Source organism: Stegodyphus dumicola, chromosome 4 (assembly GCF_044657685.1).
Source record: "Stegodyphus dumicola isolate Sdum_Otavi_A_Nest chromosome 4, ASM4465768v1".
Classification (NCBI taxonomy): Eukaryota; Metazoa; Arthropoda; class Arachnida; order Araneae; family Eresidae; genus Stegodyphus; species Stegodyphus dumicola.
This window is the reverse complement of record NC_140771.1, coordinates 59727140-59753614: the sequence shown is the minus strand read 5'-3', so window position 1 is coordinate 59753614 and position 26475 is coordinate 59727140. Positions and strand designations below refer to the sequence as shown.

At 31.9% G+C, this 26475-nt stretch overlaps 1 protein-coding gene and 1 pseudogene across 5 annotated transcripts in view; one reads left to right on the top strand and one right to left on the bottom strand.

Annotated features, from left to right (window-relative positions):
* Nucleotides 1-26475, bottom strand: part of LOC118198542 (uncharacterized) — a 211667-nt gene that overhangs the window by 117583 nt on the left and 67609 nt on the right. For all 5 annotated transcript variants that reach the window (XR_015040678.1, XM_085814991.1, XM_085814990.1 and 2 more), the window contains 2 exons: nucleotides 17449-17641; nucleotides 13970-14114 (listed from right to left, as the gene is read on the bottom strand). Coding sequence is in view for 4 of the 5 variants with exons in the window: in XM_085814991.1 (XP_085671117.1) it covers nucleotides 13970-14114; nucleotides 17449-17641 (338 nt within the window). In the remaining variant the exon portion in view is untranslated. The remainder of the gene's footprint in view (nucleotides 1-13969; nucleotides 14115-17448; nucleotides 17642-26475) is intronic.
* LOC146997558 (actin-5C-like) lies at nucleotides 25066-25701 on the top strand (annotated as a pseudogene).

The window sequence follows — 26475 nt, the reverse complement described above, 5'->3', positions numbered from 1 at the left end:
ATAGATTTATAATAAAATGAAGTACAAACAATCTACCAAAATGACCGACACTAAGCATGTTTTGTTGTTTAAGTAATGTATTAATTAGCCCTTACATGTAACAATAGGAATTAGGTATTTTTAATTTCTTACAAATTTTAACTTAGCGTAAGAACTTAATAGCTTGAATCAAAGGCAGATAATTAGTTAAACTAGATCATTTCACTAGTTCCTAAGATTTTATGACTGCGGTAAGCGTATCTATAAAAATTAAATTGAAACCTTTATTTGTATTTCATTTAAAATATTTTTACTGCACTAATATTCATTTTTAAGGACTTTTAATTAAGCATTTTCAACAAATTAGCATTCTATAAAACTTCCATGAATGTACCCAAATGCAATGAAAATCAATAAAATTTTTACTTGATAAGCAATTAAAATCAGAAATATACACAAAACTAGTAGCAAGGTAATAGGAACCTCCCTTTTGTGTTTTTAGATTTCCACAAAAAAAAAAAAAAAAAAATTCTTCTGGCCAAAGCATGTAGACAGAGCCTGCTTCATCCTCAATAAGACACCACCTTTATTGCCTCTAGGCACTAATCAGTGAACAACAGTTTAACTTTTTAACTGTCATGCCCGAGATTTGGTGTTCGAAAATGTCACATCCGAGTATTTCTCGGGGTAATTTTTTTAGAGTGCATCGTATTGTTATACCCGAATATATATCGGGAGACGTTCATTTTGGCTTCATCTCTTTGTCAAACCCGACTGTATCTCGGGAAAAGTTAATGTGTGCTCAATTCAATAGATGACAGCACTTTACTGAAGATTTCAAAGGTTAGAGGTTATAAGTTCAAAGTGCACGGGATCTTTTTGTTGTAAAATGGCATCTAGTTCTTTGAAATGTTATATAGATGATTTAGATTCTTCAACCGAAGATGAAGGATGTGTGTTTGATGAGCAGTATTTATGATACTTCCATGGTCAGCCTCAAAAATAAAAAAAAAAAAAAAATGAAGATATACTCAAGCCGAAGATTGTTTCTGACTACAGTCTAACTATGAGTGGTGTAGATCGCTGTGATCAGGAAATATCCTTTCATCCAACTATCCGAAAACGTCAGAAAAAATATTATAAAAAGATATTTTTACATTTACTAGACAAGGTACTTTGGAACTCATACTTGCTCTAGAAAAATGTAGTTGAGAAACGTATTACATTTTTAAAATTTCGAATCCAAGTTGTAGAAGAGCTTTCACATAAATATGATGATGCAGCTTCTGGACAAAAGAATGTTGGCAGACCACCTACAATAGATAACCCTACCCATCTTACTGAACGACATTTCATTTCCCATATTCCTCCTACTCCTGTAAAACGTGAGCATACAAGACAGTGCAAAGTGTGTTGTTCGAAATAGGATAAAAATGGGAAAAACATAAGAAAGGAAACACGATTCTGGTGTAGTGATTGTGGAGTTGGTTTGTGATTGGAAAAGTGTTTCCAGTTGTACCACACAAGATTGAATTACTGAACTACTAATAGGTATTCACTTACTAATACGTACTAATAGGTATTTATTTTTTTCATTTATTTATTTTTAGAAAAAAATTAATTTTTTCATTTTTAGAAAATAATGCTCCACTAGAAGCGAATTTTACATTTGCCATGTTGAGTGGCAGCCGCCTCAAGCAAATATGCAGTGGCTACAAAACTTTAAAAATTTTACCCATGTTCTTCAAAATATCAATTTTTAACTACTTAAGTATATTTTATTTTGTACTAAACATTTGATTTTTCCAATAAAAAAATTTGACAATTTGTGTACCCGAATCATCAAAATAACTTGACAGTTAAAGGGTTAATACTATGAAAGCCATTAGTTAGGTGAAACGATTTGTTGATCGCCCTATAAAGAGGGAGGAGGAAATCTTACAACTGCCAATTTTAGAACTATTTTAGTTTTAGCCACGGGAAAAAGTTTTGCACACATGGTTCTTTATTACTGCAGTTTTTGGAATGTAAATAGAATCGAATATGCATCGTTCAGTGGGTTAATAAATTAATAATTACATTTCTGAAACTTGTGTTCAGATTGTTCAATAAAAGAATTATAATGAAAAAATGATTTTATTTTCCTTTTTTAGATAAAATATGCATATCACTGATAAATCTATAATGCTTTTTTAATACACATTTTTCTACGTCTCTTGGGATTCAACCAAAAAAAAAAGTATAATTTTATATGTTCCCTTTTATACTGCACTACTATAATTCTATAAAAAAATTAATTTTCTTCAAAAACAAAATCTCATTCAGTTAGCATAATTAAGTAAGCTATAATTCTAAAAACAGACATAAATTAAATTAAGAATTTTTTTATCTATTATAATCATTACTAAACTTGAGCATAGCAGAATTCATTAACATATTTTTAAAACACCTAAGAAACAAAAACTTTGCAATCAGATTCCATCATTTAAAAGCCGATATAAATTTTATATCTTTACAAAGTAAGAAATGGAAATCAAACTATGTATTAACAGTATTATTAGTGTATGCACATGCTTCCACATAAGCATAATGTGCAAACTAAAAGTTTGAAAAGAAACTTTTTTTTTTTAATGTAAGAAAATATTTACTCACAATACCTATGATATGTAAATTAAGCAGGAGGTGTAAAGAGTATAGGTCCACTACAAGCTATATGGATAAGATTTGTTAACAGTTGTTCAACCAATTCATCCCAATTTCAGTTCCTAGTGAATGAGCTTTCTGTTTAGAGTTTCGATTTTCCTGAGTACAACATGAATAAAAGCCACTTTGCCTTAGAAGGTCATCCCTTAAGGTAGATAACTATTGCATGATTTACATTAAACAACTAAAAAACCCAACTGAATTAAGGGTCGAGCTTTATTCAGACCGGTGAGAAATCATACAAAAATGACACACTATTAAAATATATTTTTCCCAAAGAATAAAATTTAAACTTATGACAAAAAGCATTTTAATTTTAAAAACCTGAGCATTTGTTTCTGTATTTTGTTTTTAAACATTAAAAGATATAAATAGTAAAAGCTATATATATATAAATCAGAATGTCTGTGTGTTTGCTTGTTTGTTCGCGATACACTCAGTCACTACTAAAGCTATCCACAATTCACTTGTGTCACCAAACTTTCTACAATTCTTTTCTGGGTTCTGAGAAAGGTCAACGCCCACTTTTTTCGGAAAAAAAAAAAGAGGCAACAGTCTCACACAATGGAGATAAAAATCTGCTTTATTTAAAGAAGTGTTGCCACTGCTCACTTTCAAATTGCAGTTTGTTAATAAAAGTTTCAAAGTTTTACAATGAAATAAAAATATCATTGCCAAACATTAAATACATTATTCCATTGCATTATTGATTTCTGATCAATTATGATAAATTTTTTGCCACACTTAATGGACTAAAGTTTAATATAGGTGCAATATTGGATGGAACTTGAGCTTTAACAAGCATTTGATTAGAAAGATCAAAATCATTAAAAACTATGCACCACTGTTGGTGATATAATGAGAGAGAATTAGTTTATTTTTCTATTGAAATTTTTTGTGGGTTCCATACTGCCTCAGGCTTAAAAATGTATGACTATGAATCATATTTTTTCCTCAAAATAATGATGTATTCGTTTTTATTTTTGCTGACTCAAATAGCAATCCCATACATAATGTGGATATACATACCATATGATTCTATGATTATGTAGTCAGTTGTGGTACATGTATTCAATATTACTTTGTTTCTTTGGTATTTTTTATGCATTAGGACAATGCATCATATTCCTTATGGTGTGTAATATGCTATTATATGAATTTTCAAATAATGTCATGAGTAAAAATATTTTCGTAGTTTTTTCCCCTTGCTATATATATATATATATATAAATAGCAATATAATATATATATATAATAGTATATATATATATATATATACTATTATATATATATATTATATTGCTATATATATATATATATATATATAGGTGCCTTTTCCATTATTATTTATCAAAAACTACAGTGTTGTACAATATTTCCTAACATTTCCACTTATTCCAATAATATTACAGGATGCCACTGAAAAAAAAGTTCTTTGGGAGGAAGCACATCAGCTTCAAGAGCTGCTGAGACAAAAGAAAGGGGGAAAAAAAGACAAAAAACAGACAAAAACTCGGAAAACAAGACAAGTGGCTTCAAGAGCTGTTGAGATACCAGAAGAGACAACAGCTTGGCTTGGAGAACAATGCACAAAACAAGCGACTTCAAGAGCTGCTGAGACAGCGGAACAAACAACTACTCAGTTTGGCAAACAATGTACAAAGACTAGCAACTTCAAGAACTGCTAACACACAAAAACAAAGGAGTATTCGAAATAGAGATAAATGCACAAAACAAGCTGTTTCAAAAGCTGCTGACAGACAGAAAGAGACAACAACTCGGCTTGGAGAACAACACACAAGGCAAGTAACTTGAGAGCTGCTGAATCTTTAGAACAACGGCAAGTTGAGGTGAGGAAGATTGAACAAGATCTTCCACATCATGAATAGAATGTTGGACATTCATGGAATGAGAAGCATTTCAATACTACCCAACCAAAAATTATGATAATCATCCTTAACTTTGTATTGATCGAATGGCAGAGATTTACTCATATTGTAATGCACTCAAGTGGCCTGGTGAAGCACCAGGTATATGCTGCTATAATGGCAAAGTAAAACTGCCATCACTTTGACAACCTCGTGAACCACTGGAATCATTAATGTCCGGAATTTTGCATATGAGTTAAGAAATTTTTTAAGGAATGGATAAGTAGAATTAAAGTAGATACTTTTAAGAAACTGAGTGATCTTATCATAGAGGATCAGATAAAACGTAAAGTATCTCCAGATGTAAAAGACCATTTTATTGACATCTGGTTTAAGTTGAATTGTATGGTTTTGGAAACCAAAGGGTGCTGCAGTGACCTCTATAGGAATGATTAAAGCCAATATTGAAGTTGATACTGTAAAAGGCCAAGGCATAAATATATACCTTATTTCTAATGATGCACAGTTGATCTAATAATCGGACAGACATGGCTTGATCTCTCTCATATTGCTTATGGCAGAATAGGAAACAGATTTCACTTCGGATATCGGGAAGATGAACTATTTAGTAACCTCCAAATTGATGAAAAAATAAATCGAGTCTGCCTTAAAGCTCTTGAAGAAAATGAATTAGCGAAAAACGTGATCAGTCTTATCAGTACTCAAAAAGATTTTGTAAATAATGGATTAATTATGATAGAAAATCCTTCCGAAGGTATCAACCATGTTTATTAGAAATTAAAAATGGCAAAACTTGTATACCAATGATTAACGTTGGTGACAGAAGCATTAAGCTCCAAAAAGATCAATGCGTTGGGAGAGCAAAAGAAGTTGAACTATGTTTAAATACTGAAATTTCTGAATTGAGCTCGATACCAGCAAACAGGGAAAATATTAACATCATAAAACTTCCTATAAGTTTAGGCGAAGTTAAAATTGGCTCGGATCTCAATGTTGATCACCAGCAAGAGTTACTGCGTCTTCTGAATGAATACAGAGATTGCTTTGCACTAAATATTTCAGAACTAGGGTGCACAGATCTTACAAAAATGGACATTAAGGAAATCGAAGGTTCAAAGCCAGTATGTATGAAGCCTTATAGAACAAATGCCTCTGAAAGAGCTGCGATAAAAGAAATATTTCAAGAATGGAAACAAAATGGAATTGTAACAGAAACACTATCCCCATGCTAGTCCTGTCATAGTAGTAAAGAAAAAGACTGGTGAATACAGATTAGTTGTTGATTAAAGGCATCTCAATAGTCAAACTATAAAGGATAAACTTCACCTGCCTAAAATAGATGATTTATTAGAACAATTGCATGAATGTAGTCAGTTTACAATGCTAGATTTAGCACACAGATATTTACAGATTCCACTAACTGAAAGTGCAAAATTGAAAACTGCTTTCGTAACACCGGATGAAAGTGCACAATTTGAAAGAATGATTTTTGGCTTGACTAACACTCCCGCAGAATTTCAACGATTGATGTATCATGCATTATCCTCATTATGTAATAAAGAAGTTTTGTGCTACCTTGATGATATACTTGTTCCAGCAAGGACTTGGGAAGAAATGATTCAGAAATTAATTAAAGTATTTGAAGAACTATGTACAAAGCTAACCCTGAAGTTACTGAAATGTGAATTTGCCAAACAAGAAATATAATATATAGGCTTTATCATCAATAAAAACGGAATAAAGCCAGAATCAAAAGTTGAAGTAATATCAAATTCCCAGAACCTAAAAACATTCATGAAGTTCGGAGATTTCTTGGTTTAACAAGTTTTTTAGAAGCTTTATTCCAAATTATGCCATTAAAGCTGGACCATTGACTCAACTAACTAAGAAAAATCAAACATTCAGATGGGAAGAAAGTCAGGGGAATTCTTTTACATTGCTGAGAAACGAATTGACGAATCAACCAATTTTAGCTCTGTACAACCCTAAAGCTCAAACAGAAGTCCATACTGATGCATGCTCAGAGGATTTTGCTGGCATGTTACTTCAACTCAGAAGTGATGGCAAATGGCATCTTGTCTACTGTGTGAGTAAGAAGACAACGAAAGCTGAAAATAATTATCACTCGAGTAAACTTGAGCTAATGACAATTGTCTGGACTCTAGATGTACTTCGACAATTCTTACTCGGAATTGAATTTACGGTAGTTACTGACTGCCAAGCATTGGTTTACATGAATGCAAAGAAATCTAGCAATCCCCAAATTGCTCGTTGGAGTATCCTTATTCAAGAGTATAACTTTGAAATATGCCACAAGCCACAAGATTAAAATGTCTCATATCGATGCAATCAGTAGAGCGCTTGTTATTGATTCATCAGATACCATGCATTCTTTAATAGAAGATAATTTAGAAGTTTGTCTGGCCTTAAATTTAGAAGAACAAATTCTTATGATACTGCATGCAGATGAAAAGTTAAGAGAATTAATAACGATCTTGAAGAAAGACCAAAGTGAAAGAACCAAAGAAGAAAATCAAAATGTGGAGAATTATGTTTTGAAAAGGTATACACTGTTCCGTATTGTGCAGGATAGAGAAAAGAAGAAGTTATTATACGTCACCTAAAAGCATGAGGAAAAGCATAGTTGTGAAGTTTCATGATCTTACGGGACATTTTGCTGTCGATAGAACTGTCTCAAAAATCAAAGAACCGTACTGGTTTCCTGCTATGAAGAGATATGTTCATCGACATATATCAGCGTGTATTGAATGCCTCATCAACAAAGTTCTAAGTGGAAAAAGACAGGGTCTTTTGCATCCTATTCCCTCAGGCTGTAGACCTTTTGCAACAATACACATTGATCATCTTGGACCTTTCATCACAAGTTCTAAAAGAAACAGTTAGTCGTCATTGATTCATTCGATTGTATGCTGTAAAAAACACATCTTCAAAAAATGTACTGAAACCATTGCTGAGTTTCATAGAAGACTCTGGATTACCAGATCGTATAATATCAGATCGAGGTCCTTGTTTTACTTCAAAGGAATTTCAAAACTTTTGCAAGGAAAAGGGAACTTTTCATACATTAAATTCAACCTCCCACCAACAAGGAAATAGTACGATTGAGAGATTGAACAGAACAATTTTATCAACGATAGTAACCTCAATGAAAAGTAAAGATCAAAAGGATTGGGACAAAGGAATTAAAGAAGTTAAGAGAAACTTGAATAACACAATCAATAAAACTATTGGGAAAATGTGAAATACTTCATGGATATATACCACGATTTCAAGATGGAGTTTTGAGATTACTTGCTGATGAAGAAGCAGAAGTTTGGAAGAACCGGAAAAACTACAAAAAGAAGCCAGAGAAAAAATTGCTAGAGAGCAAGGAAAAATGAAAACTTAGTATGACAAGAAGATATCGGGATCTCTTTCATTTGAACAAGGAGAAATAGTAGTAGTTAAAAGAAATTCAGAGTCTAGAGGAGAACCAACCAAAACTCAACCTAAGTATCGTAGTCCAATGGTTGTGACAGAAGAACTTCCAGGCGACACTTACAAAATATCACAACTAGAAGAAGCCTGCGATGGTCACTTTTATGCATCAGCTGCTCATGTAAGTCAACTAAAATCTTGGGAAAATGCAGAAGCAGATGATGATGATGATGGTAATGACGACGATGACAATTATGGCGAGGACGATGACGAACTTAAAAGGCCCAAGCGAACAGTGCGTAAGTCATTGCGCTATAGAGACTTTGAGTAGGACTTATTGAAATATTTTAATTATATTTCATTTCATTTTTCTTCTACTTTTTATTATTATATTTTGTTGTTATTTATTTGTTGTTTTAATGTATGTTAAGATTTGGTTTAATTGAGAACACTTGAAAAGTCAGGATGGTCGAATGTAAGCACAATTGTAAATTATTCATTGTTATTAGACAGAATATCTACTGAGAAATGGCAACAGCTACGTTCTATTGGATATCGTTCTTCTGGATATCGTTCTATTTATATTTTTTATTCAGATGATGTATGCTTGAAATGTATAATAGTACAATGCAGTAAGAATGTAGGTTATGTTATGTACATTTACAAATACGTACGTGTAAGTTATTAAGTAACGAGTATGATTTATCTCTAAATAAACGTTTATTTGTCTTTTACAATCGTTTTATGAGTGACTAACTTAACTACAAAAGGAAGCTAATACAATATCCACTGATATTTCAGAAGAGAAAAGATGGATATTTTTTTTTTCATTATACAGACTGATCCAACCACAGGAACACCCATCAATTGCAAAAAGGTTTCAACCATAAACTTTTATGTTCACAGAATAATGATGTGACCTGGTGGTCATAAATCATATCTTAGATGATCCTTTCCCATCAATTTATCGTTGATATATATGCCAAAACTGAAAGTGAGTGGTTATGGTTTATACAGTACAAAGTGCGTAATCTGGATGTCCATTATCCAGAACGATCTATGGTCTAATGGGTCAGACAGCGTCAAGAAATATTAACGGACGGCGAAATCTGTTATATAGTTCTAGATCCAGAATATACTGCTTCTGATAGTGAAGAAAGTGACAGAGAGTTTCAAAACGAAAAAATTTCAATTGACAAGTTAGTCGGTATTCTCAACACAGCAATTACATGACTTGAACAGTAGAACTTTGTAACTGAACAAGAAATTATGTCTGTTTAAAGAATTAAAGAGAAAGTATTAGCACAAAAAACAAAGCAACTTAAACAACTTACATTGAAAGAAATGTTTAATAAAGTAAACAAATAAATATTAAGCTTTTTCTTTTTGTAAATTTTGATACTCTTTAGATCATAATTGCTCTTTATTTCATAAATTACAGTTTCATATTTTTAATTGTATAATTTCTGCATGCCATCTTACCACATTTAAATTGATGATCTATAATCCAGAAAAAACCCTAATCCGGAATTGTTTAAGTCCCAACGAGTCAGGATTATGGACTTTGTTCTGTACGACTTAACAAAAAGAAACTTAGAGTAGATGAAAACATTCATTCAAGAGACAGAATAGCTAATGATGGCTATGCCAATAGCCTAGCTTATAAAATTAATGAATATTATCACTAAATGACATGTATTCAGACCAGTGCAATGCTGGATGTATTCTAATGAATGGCAAAAAAAGAGGTTTCTCATACTCATATTGATATGGTTGAAAGACAAAATGAAACCAGATGAAATACACAGCATTACTAGTGCAGAACTATCAGATATCAGATTGTCAACAAGATCCCCATTTATTTCAAGTTATCATGAAAAACATAATTCATGGACCCTGTGGTAGTATCAATCCTGGATCTTCATGTATGAAAGATGGAAAGTGTACCAAAAGGTATCGCAGACAACTTATACACGATACACAAACAGCTGAAGATGGTTATCCACTCTATAGAAGGCAAAGACCAAAGGATGGTGTTTTCAAAGCCAAAATCAAGATGATAATTGGCAACACAATTCAACAAATTGAAATCAAAAACAAATGGGTTGTCCATATTGTCCATTACTTTCCCAAATTTTTCAAGCTCATATTAATATCAAATGTTGCAATTCGGTCAAGTTGATCAAATACACTTCAAAATATGTTAACAAAGGTAGCAATCAAGCGATGTTTGGCTTTGGAAAAGAAGGAATTGAACAATATCAGTTAGGATGATACATCAGCAGTAATAATGTAGTTTGGCAATTCTTGGACTTCATGAGTGACATTCAGTGGTAATACATCTAGCTGTTCACTTAGAAAACGAACAATGTGACTACTTCACAGAAGACAATTTACATGAAAGAATTAATGAACCACCCAAAACAACGTTGCCCCCCTTTTTTTTTTTTTTTTTGTTTTGTTTTTTTGTTTTTACTATGCCAGGAAGATGAATTCTCCAGAACACTGCTATATTGTGAGGTTCCAAAATATTATACTTGGAATGCATCAAAAAAAGTTCTCAAACGTAACTGCATCTGGCTATACCAACATCAGAGCTACAAACACTTTGGTTTGCATCTACACTGTACATCCAAATAATTTTGAATGCTTCTTCCTGCTACTATTACTTCATACGATTAGAGGTTAAACTTCTTTTGAAGCTCTGAGAACTGTAAATGGTTGGATATGTGCGACATTTCAGGAGGCCTGTCAACTAATTGGCTTACTTGAAGATGATATGCAATAGCATGCTATGATGACTGAAGCAGCTATGATTCAATCACTTTCACAATTTAGAAATCTATTTGTCATTTTACAATTAGCACGCAGTCCATCTAACCCAGGAAAATTATGGGAATCCTACAAAGAAAGTTTAACTGAAGACATCCTCATACAAGCTCACAGAGAGAATATTGGATTAGTTTTTAATTATATGCCTGACAATTTAATAAATTAATTTTTAATTAAAATTTTTAATTATACACCTCAATCAAACAATGATTATTTTTGAAGATAAAGCTCTGGCAATGGCTAGCAGAGATCTCGAACAATTAGGTTTTCCAATTCCTCTAAGAACTCTTGATGGTCAGTTGACCAGAGTAATACTATGAGAGATGAACTACAACTTGAACGATTTGAATGAGTACATACCAACAAATGAACCATTACTGTTACCAGATCACAGGGCTGCTTATAATGCTATATTAGATCATATAAATAAGAAAGTTGGTGGAATATTTTTCTCAATACATCAGGTGGAACAGGAAAAACATTTGTCATTAATCTACTCTTAGCTAAAATTCAACAGAAGTCTGAAATTGCAATTTCAGTCTTTCTTCAGGCATTTCTGTCATTCTTCAGGTATTTCTGTCATTCTTCAGGCACTTCATGCCACTCAACCATACACAATATGAAACTCCACTGTATAATATTGGAAAAGGTACAGGAGAAACCAAAGTTTTACCAGAGTGTAAACTTAATGTATGGGATGAATGTACAGTGACACATAGAAAAGCATTAGAAGCTCTTTATTAAACACTTCAAGAACTTCCCGACAATGGAAAACTCATGGGTGGAGCCATTTTACTTCTAGATGCTGATTTTCGTCAAACAATACCAATCATCCCGAAAGGAACGATGGCCGATAAACTCAAAGCCTGCTTGAAAGCTTCATATCTCTGGAGACACACTCATAAGTTGGAACTCAAGACTAACATGCAAGTTCACTTACAGGGTGATGTAGCTACTGACTAATTTGCCCAACAACTACTTAGTCTTGGAGATGAAAAAATAGTTGCTGATCCAACTAATGGACTTATCACAATACCAAATAATTTTTGTATTCAATAGAAACTCTCAAAACTAGTGCATTTCCAGATATTCAACACGATTTCATTGACCACAAATGGCTATGTGAAAATGCTATTCTTGCTCTGAAAAATGACAGTGTGAATACAATTAACTTACAGATTCAACAACAGTTACCTTGAGTAAATGTATCATACAAGTCCGTTGATATGGTTGTGGACATTGGCCAAGCAGTACAACATCCTACGTAATTTCTCAACTCGCTAGAACCTCCAGGAATGCCACTACACAGTCTGGTACTCAAAGTTAGTTCTCTGATAATTCTTCTAAGAAATTTAGATTCATCAAAACTTTGTACTAGTACACAATTTTTTGAGAAATGTCTAATGCCTTATGTGATTGAAGCAACTATCTTAACAGGCTGCACAAAAGAAGAAGATGTATTCATACCACAAATTCTCGTGATTCCTAATAATCTGCTGTTTGAATTCAAGCGTCTTCAGTTTCCAGTGCATCTTGCTTTTGCAATGTGTATCAGTAAAGCTCAAGGTCAATCGCTTAAGGTTTCTGGTATTCATCTAGGAACTCCTTGCTTTTCACACAATCAGTTGTACATAGCATGTTCAAGGCTATGTAGCAGTTCAAGGATTCAAGGGTTCATGTTTGCTCCTGGTGGCAAAACTCAAAATATTGTACATTGCACAGCTTTACAATAAAAATGCATTTAAGTGAAATGTCTTCTTTTAATAAAAAAATAAAAAAAAAAAACTCATAACAGAAGAAAACACCCTCACCCGATTTTGTTACATCAAAGATCAATAATTAGATGGGAATTACAGCAGTATCATTATCTCTGTTGTTAGATACATAAGTCTCAATCTAACCTAACTGGAATCGGGTACTTCCGGTAGTATTAGAATATTATTAAACAGTATATTGTGGTTCAGGTAACATTAAAAATAATAAGTCACTACAAAGTTTTATTACGATTAAATTTATTTTGAATGAGCAGGTAATGATGTATGCAGGAAAAGCAGAAAATCAAAGCAGTGATCAAGATACATAATATTAGTAATATTATAATTTGTCATTGATCACACTAATGTTATATATGATAAGAGTTTATATCTTATGCATTTGTTTATATTTTTGTGTGTTATGCATGTGTAAAATGTTTGGCAAAGGAAGCATATAATTTTGGCAAAGCAAGCATATAATTTTTGTTAACAATCTCTACCTAAATTCTGCATAGTTATAAAAAGTATGAAAATGATTTATATGTGGTCAGAGAATGTGTACTTCTAAAAACAGGTGAAAAAAACCAAAGATAAATATCTACATAACATTCATACACAGATATTCTTCCATTTCCTTCAACTGTAAGCATGGTTTGAGGATTTTTCAACACTAGTGATGAGAAATTCTCTGTTCAAAACTATCTACTACTAATGCCTTTTTTGGTCAGTGCTAGTAATTGTTACCTTATTTTGAAAATAATTTATTCATTAAAAATTTTTTTTACAAAATATTTTTTTTCAAAAATGCTATGTTACAAAAACTTTGTCTTAAAAGCAATTTTTATGTATTATGTTTTAATTTGCATTTTTTATAAACTTATAAAAATTTCTTAAAAACATTGAAAATATTAAATACTATTGGCACAGAAAATAAATGATGATTTATCAGAAATTAAGTTATGTGTTCATGAATTATAAAAACAAGTGCAGAAGAAAACAAGAGTCTAAAACACTATTTTTTTTACGTTGAAATTTTTACGTTGTTAATGGAAGTAAACTTTTCCTTGAAATTTTTTAGAAAAGTTGTTCTAAAGGAAATTTAAATTAGGAGAAATTAGTTCAGTATACCAATATCAGTATTTTATATTTTGAATACTTTTATGATACAGATAAAAAAAAAAAAAAAAAATTGTAAACAATATGTGGAAAACTACAAGTGCAATCAAAATAAATTTTAAATTGCTTTTCACGCGAAATTTTGCAGTGTCTCATTTTTTTAATTAATCTGTTAAAAAAACTTTTTCACAAACAAACTTTCTTTCAATATAAAAAAATGTCAAAGAATTAACGGCATCAAACCATTAAAAAACTTACCTTCAGTTTGAAATGATTTTGAAAATTTTTGTAATGAATAAAACATTGTACCATTGTCTATAAACTCAGAAATCAATTCAGATGTACTTCCATGAGATAAGTTTAAGAGATGAGCTCCCGGTTTCAAATGAAATCTTTCTGTATTCTGTTAAAAAAATAGTAATAATAATGAATCAAAAAAGTTACATAAAAATATAAAAATTAATCAAATTCTGATTATTTTTCAAAACTAAAAATTATACAGGGTTCACACACACTTCTGCACATGGAAATTAAGTACTTTTAAGGATCATCAATCGAAAAAAATCAAAGACTTATCAAGCAAATAGGAACTGAATAAACTAAAGCAATCTACGGCTGAACTTCACTTTTGTAATTTGTAAGGAAAAAATAAATCTATAAGTAGGATGTATTGTTATTAAACATATTCTAATATTTAACTTAATTATAAAACAAATTCAAGAACAAAATTAATTTCACACATTTTTTCAAGTAATTAGCATTAAATTATAAAATTTCTTGAAACATTTATATTTTACATTTATAACAGTCTCACATATTTTAAAAAAGATTAGTGGCTTTTTATTTAAATTGCAATAGTTAGCTTTATACTAATTCTTTCTTTTATGCCTCATTTCATCACGCACGTACTCGCTCAGTTCAGAGGTACAGTGAAATACCGAAAATCTGCCAACCTGAATTCCGCCAACTCCTGAAATCCGTATTGCCTCTCAAAATATAAACATTCAGTTTACTAGTTCTAGAAAGTGCAACAATGACTACGAAATATCGAAGAAAAAATACTTATTGAATAATGACATCATAATTACCGAAAAATAATGAGTCATAACGGAAATACCAAATTATTGACATTATGATAAAAGTTTTTCCCCTCTAATCTGCATCGAGGTAAAAAAGCAGATGATTCACTCTTCTTTCAAGTTCACGATTCACGTTGTTGTATTTTCTGAGCTTTGTTATTTCACAAGATTATTTAGTGCTGCCTTTTTTTTTAATCTGGATATTTTGAGGATAAATTGAGAATATTTTAAATTTCAGCCCTTTTTAATACAATTACAGATAAGAAACACACTCATAATTTTACTGCTTGCAAAATTGAAAAACGTAAACACGTTGCTTTGACGGTAATGCAAAAAGTGCAAATTCTGCAAAAGATGGAGACAGTTACTACTCCTCAGTTTATAGCAGAATCGTACGGAATTGCGACACGACTGTGTATGATATACGGAAAAATAAAGAAAGCTGTTGAAATTTTACAGCAATAGTGATTCTAACACCGGAATCCGAAACCAGAAATCTTTGCATGAAGCAAAATCGACAAACCTTGATGCTGTGTATATATAATACAATGAATAATATAATCAATTTATATATGTAATAATAATTTAATGCATATAATAAGTTATTGCAATAATATATATAATAATTTAATTAACAAGCAAGGTAGTTAGTACAATTCTGTAAGACCAATTTGGTCTGTATCTAATACACCTTATTTATTTTGCACTTTTAGTCTGAAAATTATTATTTGTCTTTTCTGTCCTGAAATCGGCAAAATCCTAAAATCCACACAACCTCTGGTCCCAAGCTTTGCAGATTTCTGGGCTTCTACTGTATATGCAAATTTTATGTCAAGTGGCATAAGTTTAACTGTGAAGTAAAATGATAATCAGCATGACTCATAATTAAAGCTTAGCCGTTGCCACTGCAATTGCTTACTTAGAGAAAGAGAACCGCTGATCAAAACAGACATGATTGCCTGACATTGATACGGCAAGTGTTGAAAGTTAGTTGCACTTTGACTGACCCAATTAGAGAAGATATGCTGTGTTGTAATGCATTAGTATGTAACTTTATGCAGATTTGCTGCAGTTGTTATGCAGTTAATATACAGTATTTAATAGCAAATTACATTAAACCACTGAAAAACTAAAAATGATAGATTATTCTGTATTATTTTAAGTCTCATTAGCTGCAAGGAATAAATTTTTATGTTAATTTTCACAGTTTTGTGTCGTATCAACACAACAAAGATTAAGGAAGGATACCTCACCTTAACATGTAGAGATAACTTCTAAGGATGAGTAGTTAGTAAATAGAAATAATTAAATTATGTAGTTAGATACTCTTAGTGATAACAGATTTACATGGTTACAATTACATTTTTTTTTTTTTTTTTTTTTTTTATTTCTAAAACACTAAGAAAACTTTACAGCAGTTGTAATTTATGATAATGATGCTAAAATTATATGACTATAGTTTCAAATCTACAAAAAAATTAAGATAGCAACAACAAACAACAAAATGTTTATTCGAGATTTTGATGTATTTTAGCTAATTCACATCGATTTCCTTCTCTTTAGTAAGTTTATTTGTTTCAATAAAAAAACTAATGGTTTAGTTTAGCTAATTCACATCGATTTCCTTCTCTTTAGTAAGTTTATTTGTTTCAATAAAAAAACTAATGGTCCCACTAGTCTCTGCTTCATCCCCTAATTTGTTAATATTTCAACAATGTACCTTTGAAGAATAATTTTCTCTCTCTTTATAAAACCAGTTTCTTTTTCAGTGAATTTCCTCTTCATTATAGAATTTTCAATTCTAAATAAATGCTTGTTCTTAGAATATAGAGAAGATACTCCTAATTATATTTCTTTAATAATAGGAGTATTGAAAATAATATGAAATGAAGCCAAAGCCAGGGTGGCATAATTTTTAGAATTTGGTAAAGCACTGAGCAACAAAATTTAGGACAAAATTTTAGAATTTATGACAGGCCCTCAGGTATGTAGGCACTGAGACATAGATGATGAATCTTGTAATTCACTGTCGGTTTCCATTTTTTTATGCTTGTGCCTAGTGGAAAGATGAGAAAATAAAGTTAAGATAAGATAAAGATTTCTGGCATCAAAAGAAGGAAATTCAATAATTTTCTTTTCACTGTTCTTCCAAAAATTCTCCAAAAGAGAAATAATTCTTCATAAATTTCCTGTAAAACACATTCATTGTGTGTTAATAACCATGAAGACACTTTTCATTTCATGAAATTTTTCTGGAAATTGTAGGCCTAGACATCTTGCCTTTAGACTTTCCAAGGTGCAAGGTCTAAAATCAAACAGAAAAATTCACATTTTATTAAAATTATGTCATTCAAATTCAAAATTCTTTTTGTATCTGTTCACTGCATGGTAACATATTAATCAATTAATAAGTTGCAAAGATTTCATTTTAAAAGGAAAATATTACTCCCAATATAGAAGTTACTTTTTTTAAGAGGTGATAAAAAATAGTATGTGGTTGCCATTTTAAATTATCTTAAAACATTAAAATGAGCAATAAAATACTAGCTTTTATTTTCAGATGACATCTAGTGGAAAATTTATTTAGAACACAGCCTAATTGTTTATTAAAATACATGGTTTCTAGCTGAATTTCCACAGAAATATGTTGCTACTTACATCATTATATATAAATGTGCTTGAAGGAATTCCAATAAGCATGTCAAGAATATGATGCACCATGTCATATTCAGATATGACTTCAGATAAGTTTAAAAGGGATTGAAGGGGTGGTGAATCCTCTTCAGGGGTATTTAGGACAGCATCATTTCTGGTCATTTCTAAAGTGTAGATGTGACATGGTACAGAATGCCTGAAACAAATACATCAAAACACAGCCATTAATGAATCATTTAAAAATCACATTTATTAATAAAATTCAGATGATGTAATATGCAAGGTGACCAAAATGTTTTTCCCTGATTACAAAAGTTTATTGCATGAAAACTATTATAATTAAACAAACATAATTTAGTCTTTAGAATGGTAAATGTAGTAATCATGCCTCTTTAAGAATAATACTATACTAGTAAATTTTAACATGTGTCCCCTTAATAGCTTGAAGAAGGTGAAATCAGTATTCTAGTCTTTTCCGCGTTTTCTAATAGTTGCTCAGTAACACTTGACAAAGGAAATGTCATTCTTGACTTCAAATTCTCAATATCACCAACTGATAATATTAAGACTCAGTCTTTGATATATCTCTGCCTGATTCACAACAGAATCTACAATATCATCAATTATGGCAGGCCTGCCAATTCCCAGAAGGTCAACAATGCTACCAGCTTCTTCACAACTTTTCATATTAATCCTTAATGTCTTAACATCAGCAGGATTACAATGATACAAGTTCCTAACTTGTATGATTATTGTCAATGATGGATAATTTAGTTTCATATTACCACAAAATATACCAAGCCTTTTTTTCTGTTATCAGTGCCATTTTGTTATGAGCTATTTTTAGATACCATCAAGTAGATAGTAACAAAACTCGACTATAATGATAAAATAAATATAATACATTATCATAAAAATTTCACACTGCAATTTTTTACAATTATTTCATTAAAATTTTTGAAATCAATAAAAGACTTTTTGATCCTCTTGTAAAAAAAAAAAAAAAAAAAAAGAATATACTATTTTATGCAAACTATATAGAATTTTATATTTTTATACACTTCATATCATGAGCTGATATAGTAGAACAAGGGATATGCTACCAAGCAATCAAAAAAATAATAATAACACTTATAGTCAAATTTCAAAATATTTGGAGACTCATTTAAATATCTGCCTTAAATTGCCCTCAAAAATAGTAAAATAGCATTCAACGGCAAAAATTTAAAAACCGTTACAGTTTTACATAAAACTTTCCAAAAGGAAACAAAGCGAGTCCGAACACATGAAAATTAAATATATGAGAGTATGAAGACTTATGGTGTTGTTGAGTTAATGAATAATTAAAAGTATAGCTGATCCTCAAACAGAATAAGTATGAACTGTGCAACTTAACATAACTTTTTTCCACTAAATACATTAGAAAAAAGTTTCTAGTTTTGTGACAATGTTTACTTTCAGAAAAACTTTAAGAAGAACAATGTAGGTTCAAATAAGGAAATGTAAATACTGATATACTTCATCATTTAGTATTATAAAATACATATAAATCTCAATTATAAAAGGTTTTGAATTTTTTACGTCCAACGTTGGTAATTCTAATAATAGTTATATAGCAGGGCTTTTAACCAGCAGCTGAAGAATTTTATAGTTTTAGACGTGATCTCAACCTTGGTAGCACTCAGATTGTAACAAAAGGTTTGCTTATTGTACCAAAAGAACTGCAGTTTTGCAGTTGACAATACCAAAGAATGCTGAGAAAGTTTAACATAGATCTCCCAAAAATGGAGTAAGGTCAAAAGAAATGTTTTGTTTTTTTTTTTACCTATTTATCAGATATAATTAGAATTAATAATAAATTTAATATTAATGAATGTGCAAATGGATATTATAAATGTAATGAACTTTATGGTATATTATTTTTTTTTTTTTTTTTAAATCTACAAGGCTTTTCAAAAAGCAAAGATACATCACAGATAGCAGGAAAAGATTGTTTTGCAAGCATTTTTGCAACAGTGAACTTTCATCAACTTTCATCCTACATTCATTCATTACTTTTATGCTAAGTCTGGTTCGAGTAGTATGTAAGTATAATGGCTGGATGAATTCAGAATCCTGCCAGATGTGAAGTGCATCCTTTCATACATTTTCTTCACGCAAAGGTTAAGCATCCAATATATATTCACAAAGAAATTGTTTATGCTTAAGAGAACATTATGAACCAACAAAATGTAACAAAGTTATGTTGTGTTTTCTCTGTAAATAGGATCGATGAAGCCATTAGTGGTCTTTGATTCCTTCTTCAAATAACACAGGAAGCAAAAATAGGCATCTCACAGTGAAAGAACTGCATAAATCGTATCAAAAGTGTCTATGACAACTCTTTATGATGAAGTGCTGTTACTTCAAGGTACATGAAATTGTGTGCATGATAGGTTCTAAGAATGTTTACAAAAGAAAACACATTAAAAAATATATATCTGAGCTTCATACTCGAATTTCCTCAAACACTATGCATAAGCAGTTGGTGAATTTCTTAATCACATTGTTACTGGTGATAAGATTTAGGTTTATCATTACAAAACAGAATCCAAACAACAGTCAATGCAATGGCCCCATACAAATTTCTCAAAAGTCTAGGAATTCAAACCTACTAACTCCAATCAATCAATTGACTTCATGCCTTCCAGCGCCACAATTAATATTGTTGCATATTGCAAGAATTTGAGATGTCTTAGATGGGTAATTTAAAACAAACATAGGGGCAAGGTGACAAGTGGAGTCTGCTTGCTTCATGACAATGCAGGTCCTTAATAGTGCTTCAAACAAAAGCACAACTCATAAGTTTCAAGCCATCCACCATACACCCAGGAACATGCACTTATTTCTTCACACCTGAAGTACACTCATGTCCAAAATTATCTTTACATACCCAAAAATGATGATATTCAATGAAATATCGAATCAATGTGATCCGTATTTGCAGGGAATGTGTGAAAACCAAGCCTAATTAGCATTATCCAATCAAAAGTAATCAAACGGTTTGTGATATGCAAATCTAGGCGTTACGTCATCCAAGGGTGAATCAAGCGCTTTGCGCAAACTGAATATTTGAGTGAATTTCTGCAACATAGCGTTTGATTTCAGTGTGTAGGGAGGACTCAAAGCGGTTTGTTATGGCTTCGAAGTATCATTTGGAAGAATCTGTAAAGTGGCGAATTATCGGCCGTTTAGAAGCAGAGCAGTCAATCATGGAAACAGCCACATGTCTGAATATTTCAAGACAGACAGTCTCTAAGCTATGGAAACAGTTTCAAAATGATGGAAGTGTTGTAAGGATGCCTGGACAAGGTCGGAAACGAATGACAACTGCTTCTGAAGATCGGTATCTGGCATTAACTGCCCGTTGTAACAGAAAGGCTACTGCTCGCCAGTTAAGTTCAGAGCTTGCAGCCGCCACTGGAACTGTTACATCACGGCAAACAATATACAGAAGGCTTAATGAAAAAGGCCTTTATGCCAGAAAGCCAAGGGTATGTGTTTTACTGTCTTCACAGAAAAAGAGGGATCGCTTTAATTGGTGTAAAGAACATCAAACCTGGACTGAACATCAATGGTCCCATGTTCTCTTTACTGATGAGTCGCGGTTTAGTTTAGCTGGTGATTCTAAACGTGTTTACATCTGGAGGGAGTCAGGAACACGAAATGATCCCTCGAACATTGTGGAACGTGGTCGTTTCGGTAGTGGAGGTGTGATGGTATGGGGTGGAATAATGATCGATGAACGTACGCCCCTACACGTGTTCAGCAGCGGATCTGTGACAGGCCAGATATATCGGGATGAGGTCTTAGATCCTTATGTAAGACTTTTCAGGGGTGCATATGGACCTGACTTTTTATTTATGGATGATAATGCCCGTCCACATCGAGCAAACCTCGTTGATGAATTCCTTGAAAGTGAAGACATTAAGCGAATACCTTGGCCACCAAACTCTCCTGACCTTAACCCGATAGAGAACTTATGGGACTACCTTGGAAGAGCAATTGCACGTATACATCCTCCTCCTAGAGATGTAAATGCTCTGAAGACGGCATTGCTGGAAGAGTGGAGATTAATTCCCCAAACTGTGGTTAACAACGTTATTTCCAGCCTTAAAACACGTTGTGATATGTGTCAACAAGTCAGGGCAGATCATATTCCATATTAAATTCGTAAGACTTAATTCTTTTTCTGAATCATTCCTTTTTTTCTTAACTCTCTTTGTCACACTTTATTACCATTTTTATTGTTTCATGCTACAATTTTATATCATATGAGGTGATCTTCAATTTTTTCTTTTGCATTTATGTGTCATCATGTTATGTATGATTCCACGAAAATTCATTAAATTATAAGTCATAGTCTCTGAGAAATCCGTGAATTTATGCATGTAAACATAATTTTGGACATGAGTGTACTTTCACAATGATGGAGAGATCAAAATTTAAGTTGAAATATAATTTTGACAAGTTGTAAATTTCTATGGTGGGCAACAAAAACTTGCACCCAGACTTAATAAAAAGCTTATACTATAGCGGCATGTACCAGTGTAGTAAATAATGTAGTAAATTCTAGTCACAGCCCTAAATATAGCAAAAAATATGTGGCTGCAAATTTATCAAATATTAGACTAATTATAAATATGGCAGATGATGTAAATTATCAAATTTTAGAACTAGTTTTAAATTAAGTTGTCTCTGCATTGTGAGCACAGTAACTGAATAATAAATATAGACAATTTAATTACCCTACTACATAGTGCCCAAAAAAACTGATTTCATGTGTGAATCAATTTTTATTTTCTTACTGTAAGTGTAGCAATTAGTACTCATCATAACATAGAAAAAAGGAGCTGTTAATCACACATTGCACATCGCACAAAAAGATTCCTGCAAATTCACTGCTCACAAACGTAATACAAGAAACAAATTGTTATCTAGATGCATTGTAGCAAATAATTTCCTTTCCGTTACTTGATGAACAAAATTTCAACTAGAATTTAACATGGATGGATAATGACCAATTATTTTTTTGTAAATCGCTCTGAACAATGAAATGAAAGTCAATCCCCTACCTCATGTCTCAACACGATGACAAAACAGTGCAAAAACGAGCTTCCATCATTCTTCAAGACTTGGAAAAGTTTATAGTTCATGGGCATGTTTCCAATACTAGATTACAGTTTAATGAAGATTGAATTTATAAGTGATATCTACTTGTAGACATCTCACAACTTCTTTCATGAAAAAAAGGATTTCATAAGTGGAATAATTTTCTTCCGACACTGTTACACACAACATGCGAAGAAAAAGTTTTCTTTAGCAACACTGATTTCACCTGTCTCATCATTCAAGAGAAAGAAAAATTGATCATATGACATATTTATATTAACCATCACTGCCATGAACTAAAACAAATAATCGAATTAAAAATGTGAAGCTTGCACTGACAACCAGTAGGTAATTTATAATGGACCTTTTATTGATTAAAAGTTTTTTAATAAGGCATTGTATCTTTACTTTTTGAAAGCACTTTGTATTTTATATACTATTTGGAATGCACGAATTTAAAAAAAAAAAAAAAAATCAAGGGAAGAGAGAGAATAACACAGTAAAAAAAGAAGAAATTGGACAAAAAAAAATTTTTTTTTTTTGTTTGTTTGTTTGTTTGTTAGAATGCTGATCTCTAAAGATTTTATTTAATACTACATCAAAAAGTATTTGTTCTCATATGTGGAGGATGTAAACAAAAGCCTTACTAAATACATTACAGTACAGTCAAAAGTCGTCAATTCGGACACCCATAATCCGGACCTCAAAGCTAAAAACTTTCTGCGCATGCGCTGCGTTGGCACATGCGCACAGGCGTTTTACGCATGCGCGTAAGACCTTGACTACTGTGCATATGCGTGTGCGCAAGTGCAGAATACGTTTTCGCCTGCGCATTTAAAGTATAATGGACGGTGTAGGCTAAAATTATCTAATTATCTATTTCAGTTAATGTTAAATGATTGCGTTGTTCCTTAATCTTCGAATTGGATCCCGCTTATTATTTTTTGCAGACTGTAATAGCAATTTTATAAAAGTAAACTTGAACTTTCGATTATGTCAAATAGAATTTCTGATGCTGGAACTTCCAAAGGATCTACAAAACGAAAGTATGTTTCGATGTCCAACAAACAAAAAGTGAAATTGCGCAAAAAATGGATAAAGACATGAAGAATGTGACAGAGAGGTTAGTGAAAACGAAAAAATTTCGATTGACAAGTTAGTCGGTATTCTCAGCACAGCAATTAACGGGACTTGAACAGTGGAACTTTGTAACTGAACAAGAAATTATGTCTGTTTATAGAATTAAAGAGAAAGTATTATCACATAAAATGAAGCAACTTAAACAACTTACATTGAAAGAAATGTTTCATAAAGTAAACAAATAAATATTAAGCCTTTTTTTTTTTTTTTTTTTTTTTGTAAATTTTGATACCCTTTAGATCATAATTGTTCTTTATTTCATAAATTACGGTTTCATATTTTTAATTTTAGAATTTCTGCATGCCATCTTACGAGATTTAAACTGATGATCTATAATCCGGAAAAATCGATATTCCGGAATCGCCGATGTCCCGACGAGTCCGGATTAACGACTTTTGACTGTATTATAAATGTATATTTTCTTCTTTATGACTTTTTTAATATTTTCTTCTTTTTATCTTACTTTGATGCTGTACATAACACAAAATCCATAAAAATATAAATTAATTGATTGTTTATATTATAATTATGCATATAAAGGGAGCATTACCAGAGCTGTAGCTATGGTTTTCAGCACTTCAGCACCCGGGGACCTCTGAAGATCTCGCGCCCCTTCCTGTTTGCCAAGAGTGGAAAACATTTCATTCTAAAAATTCTTAAGATCAGTTTGATGCCCAATGGAACATGCAACTACAGACAAATGTCCCCTTTTGCCTCCCTCTAACTACTCCCCTGAGCATTACAATATGCTTTTTCTGCTTTTGATATGGTCACAATTAAAAATCAATCATATATAATTTATCCTCAGCTACCTAAAAATAGGAAATCATTAATTTGAATAGTTTTGTTTTTGTCACAGCTTGTCTGCAAACTCTCTAAACAGAAATGCTCTGATACAGAAATTTAAAAATGTAATATCGCTGCCATTGTCTTTATAGCTTAACATTTTTACACTCAAAATTACTTAAAAGAGGGCTTGTGATGTAGCCATTTCTCAATAAACACAAACGCCGGCTAGCTCTAAAAGTATATATTAACAGAGCACGCAGGAATGAGTACAATGAATGGGTACAATGAAAATATACATAAAAATAAAAAACATACCAAATTAAACATTAAACATTAGAACTTCAGAAACATCTAATACAGAGCAACCTAATACCATCACGGCTGGAGGTTGATTCAAGATTGTTCCTCTTCACCACTAGATGGCGTTCAATAAAATAGTTCAGTTACAGTTAAATAGTTCTGTTACATCACCAGAAGAACATGAAGTCCTCCTTACTGAAGCCGCCCTCTTGAATTCCAAAGCCAACAAGGAAAAGTTGAGACAGATTATGTTTGAGATCTTCAACACTCCAGCTATGTATGTAGCCATCCAGGCAGTATTGTCCCTATATGTATCTGGTAGGACCACAGGCATTGTGCTGGATTTAGGAGATGGGTGTGTCTCACACTGTACCTATTTAAGAAGATTATACCCTTCCCCATGTCATCCTTTGTCTTGATACTGCTGGCAGAAATTTGACAGATTTCCTCTTGCCGATTCGCTATTCTTTCACTACCACGGCTGAAAAAGAAATTGTCAGAGATATCAAAGAGAAGTTATGCTACGTTGCTTTAGACCTCGAACAAGAAATGGCAACTGCTGCATCTTCTTCCTCTCTAGAAAAGTCATACGATCTTAGTGGTGGTCAGGTAATTACCATTGTTAATGAAAGATTTCGTTGTCCTGTAGCTCTCTTCTAGCCATTCTTCTTAGATATACTAGAATCTTTTAATATTCATAAAACTACATACAACTTAATTATGAAATGTGATGTCAACATTCGTAAGGACACTGTATTATCTGGAGGAACCATTATGTATCCAGGTATTGCCGATCATATGCATAAGGAAATCACATACTTAGCTCCTAGTACCATGAAGATCAAAATCATTGCCTCACATGGGGCACCAATGTGATGTAGCCGTACCTCAATAAACACAAATGCCGGCTAGCTCTAAAAGTATTTAAAAGCATCTAAAAGTATTTAAAAGCTCTAAAAGTATCTAAAAGCATCGCGGCTGGAGGTTGACTGAAGATTTTTCCTCTTCGCCACTAGATGCCGTTCAATAAAATTATTCGGTTATGGTTAAATAGTTCTGTTACAGGCTGACATTATTTTCTGTACAATACTATAACAAGTCTATATTTACACACAGTTCTCAAATCTGGACAACCTAACATCATTGTAGCTGGAGGTCGACTGAAGATTTTTCCTCTTTGCCACTAGATGGCGTTCAATAATATAGTTCGGTTATGGTTAAATAGTTCTGTTACAGTCTGACATTATTTTCTGTACAAGACTATATTTACATACAGTTCTCAAACCTGGACCTTATCAAAGATACAAAAAATGTATCTAGCTGCTTTAGAAAGTCCTTTAAAAAAATGTACTACATTGTCAGCATTGATAGTTTGTGGTGAAATATATATAGTAATGAATTATATTATCAAATACATTAAAATTGACTACATTAAATATGCCCTTCAGATTTGCCAAATGAAACATTATTCTTTTTTACTGATACACTCTATATTTGCTATATGTACTCATAATATACATATTTATCATGGTATACTCTGTAACACATCTATAACACACATTTAAATATTTGCATTCATCAAGCATAATACCCATTAAAATTTCTTTAGGACAATAATAAAAATTCTATTGATAACATATTTTCTTGAAA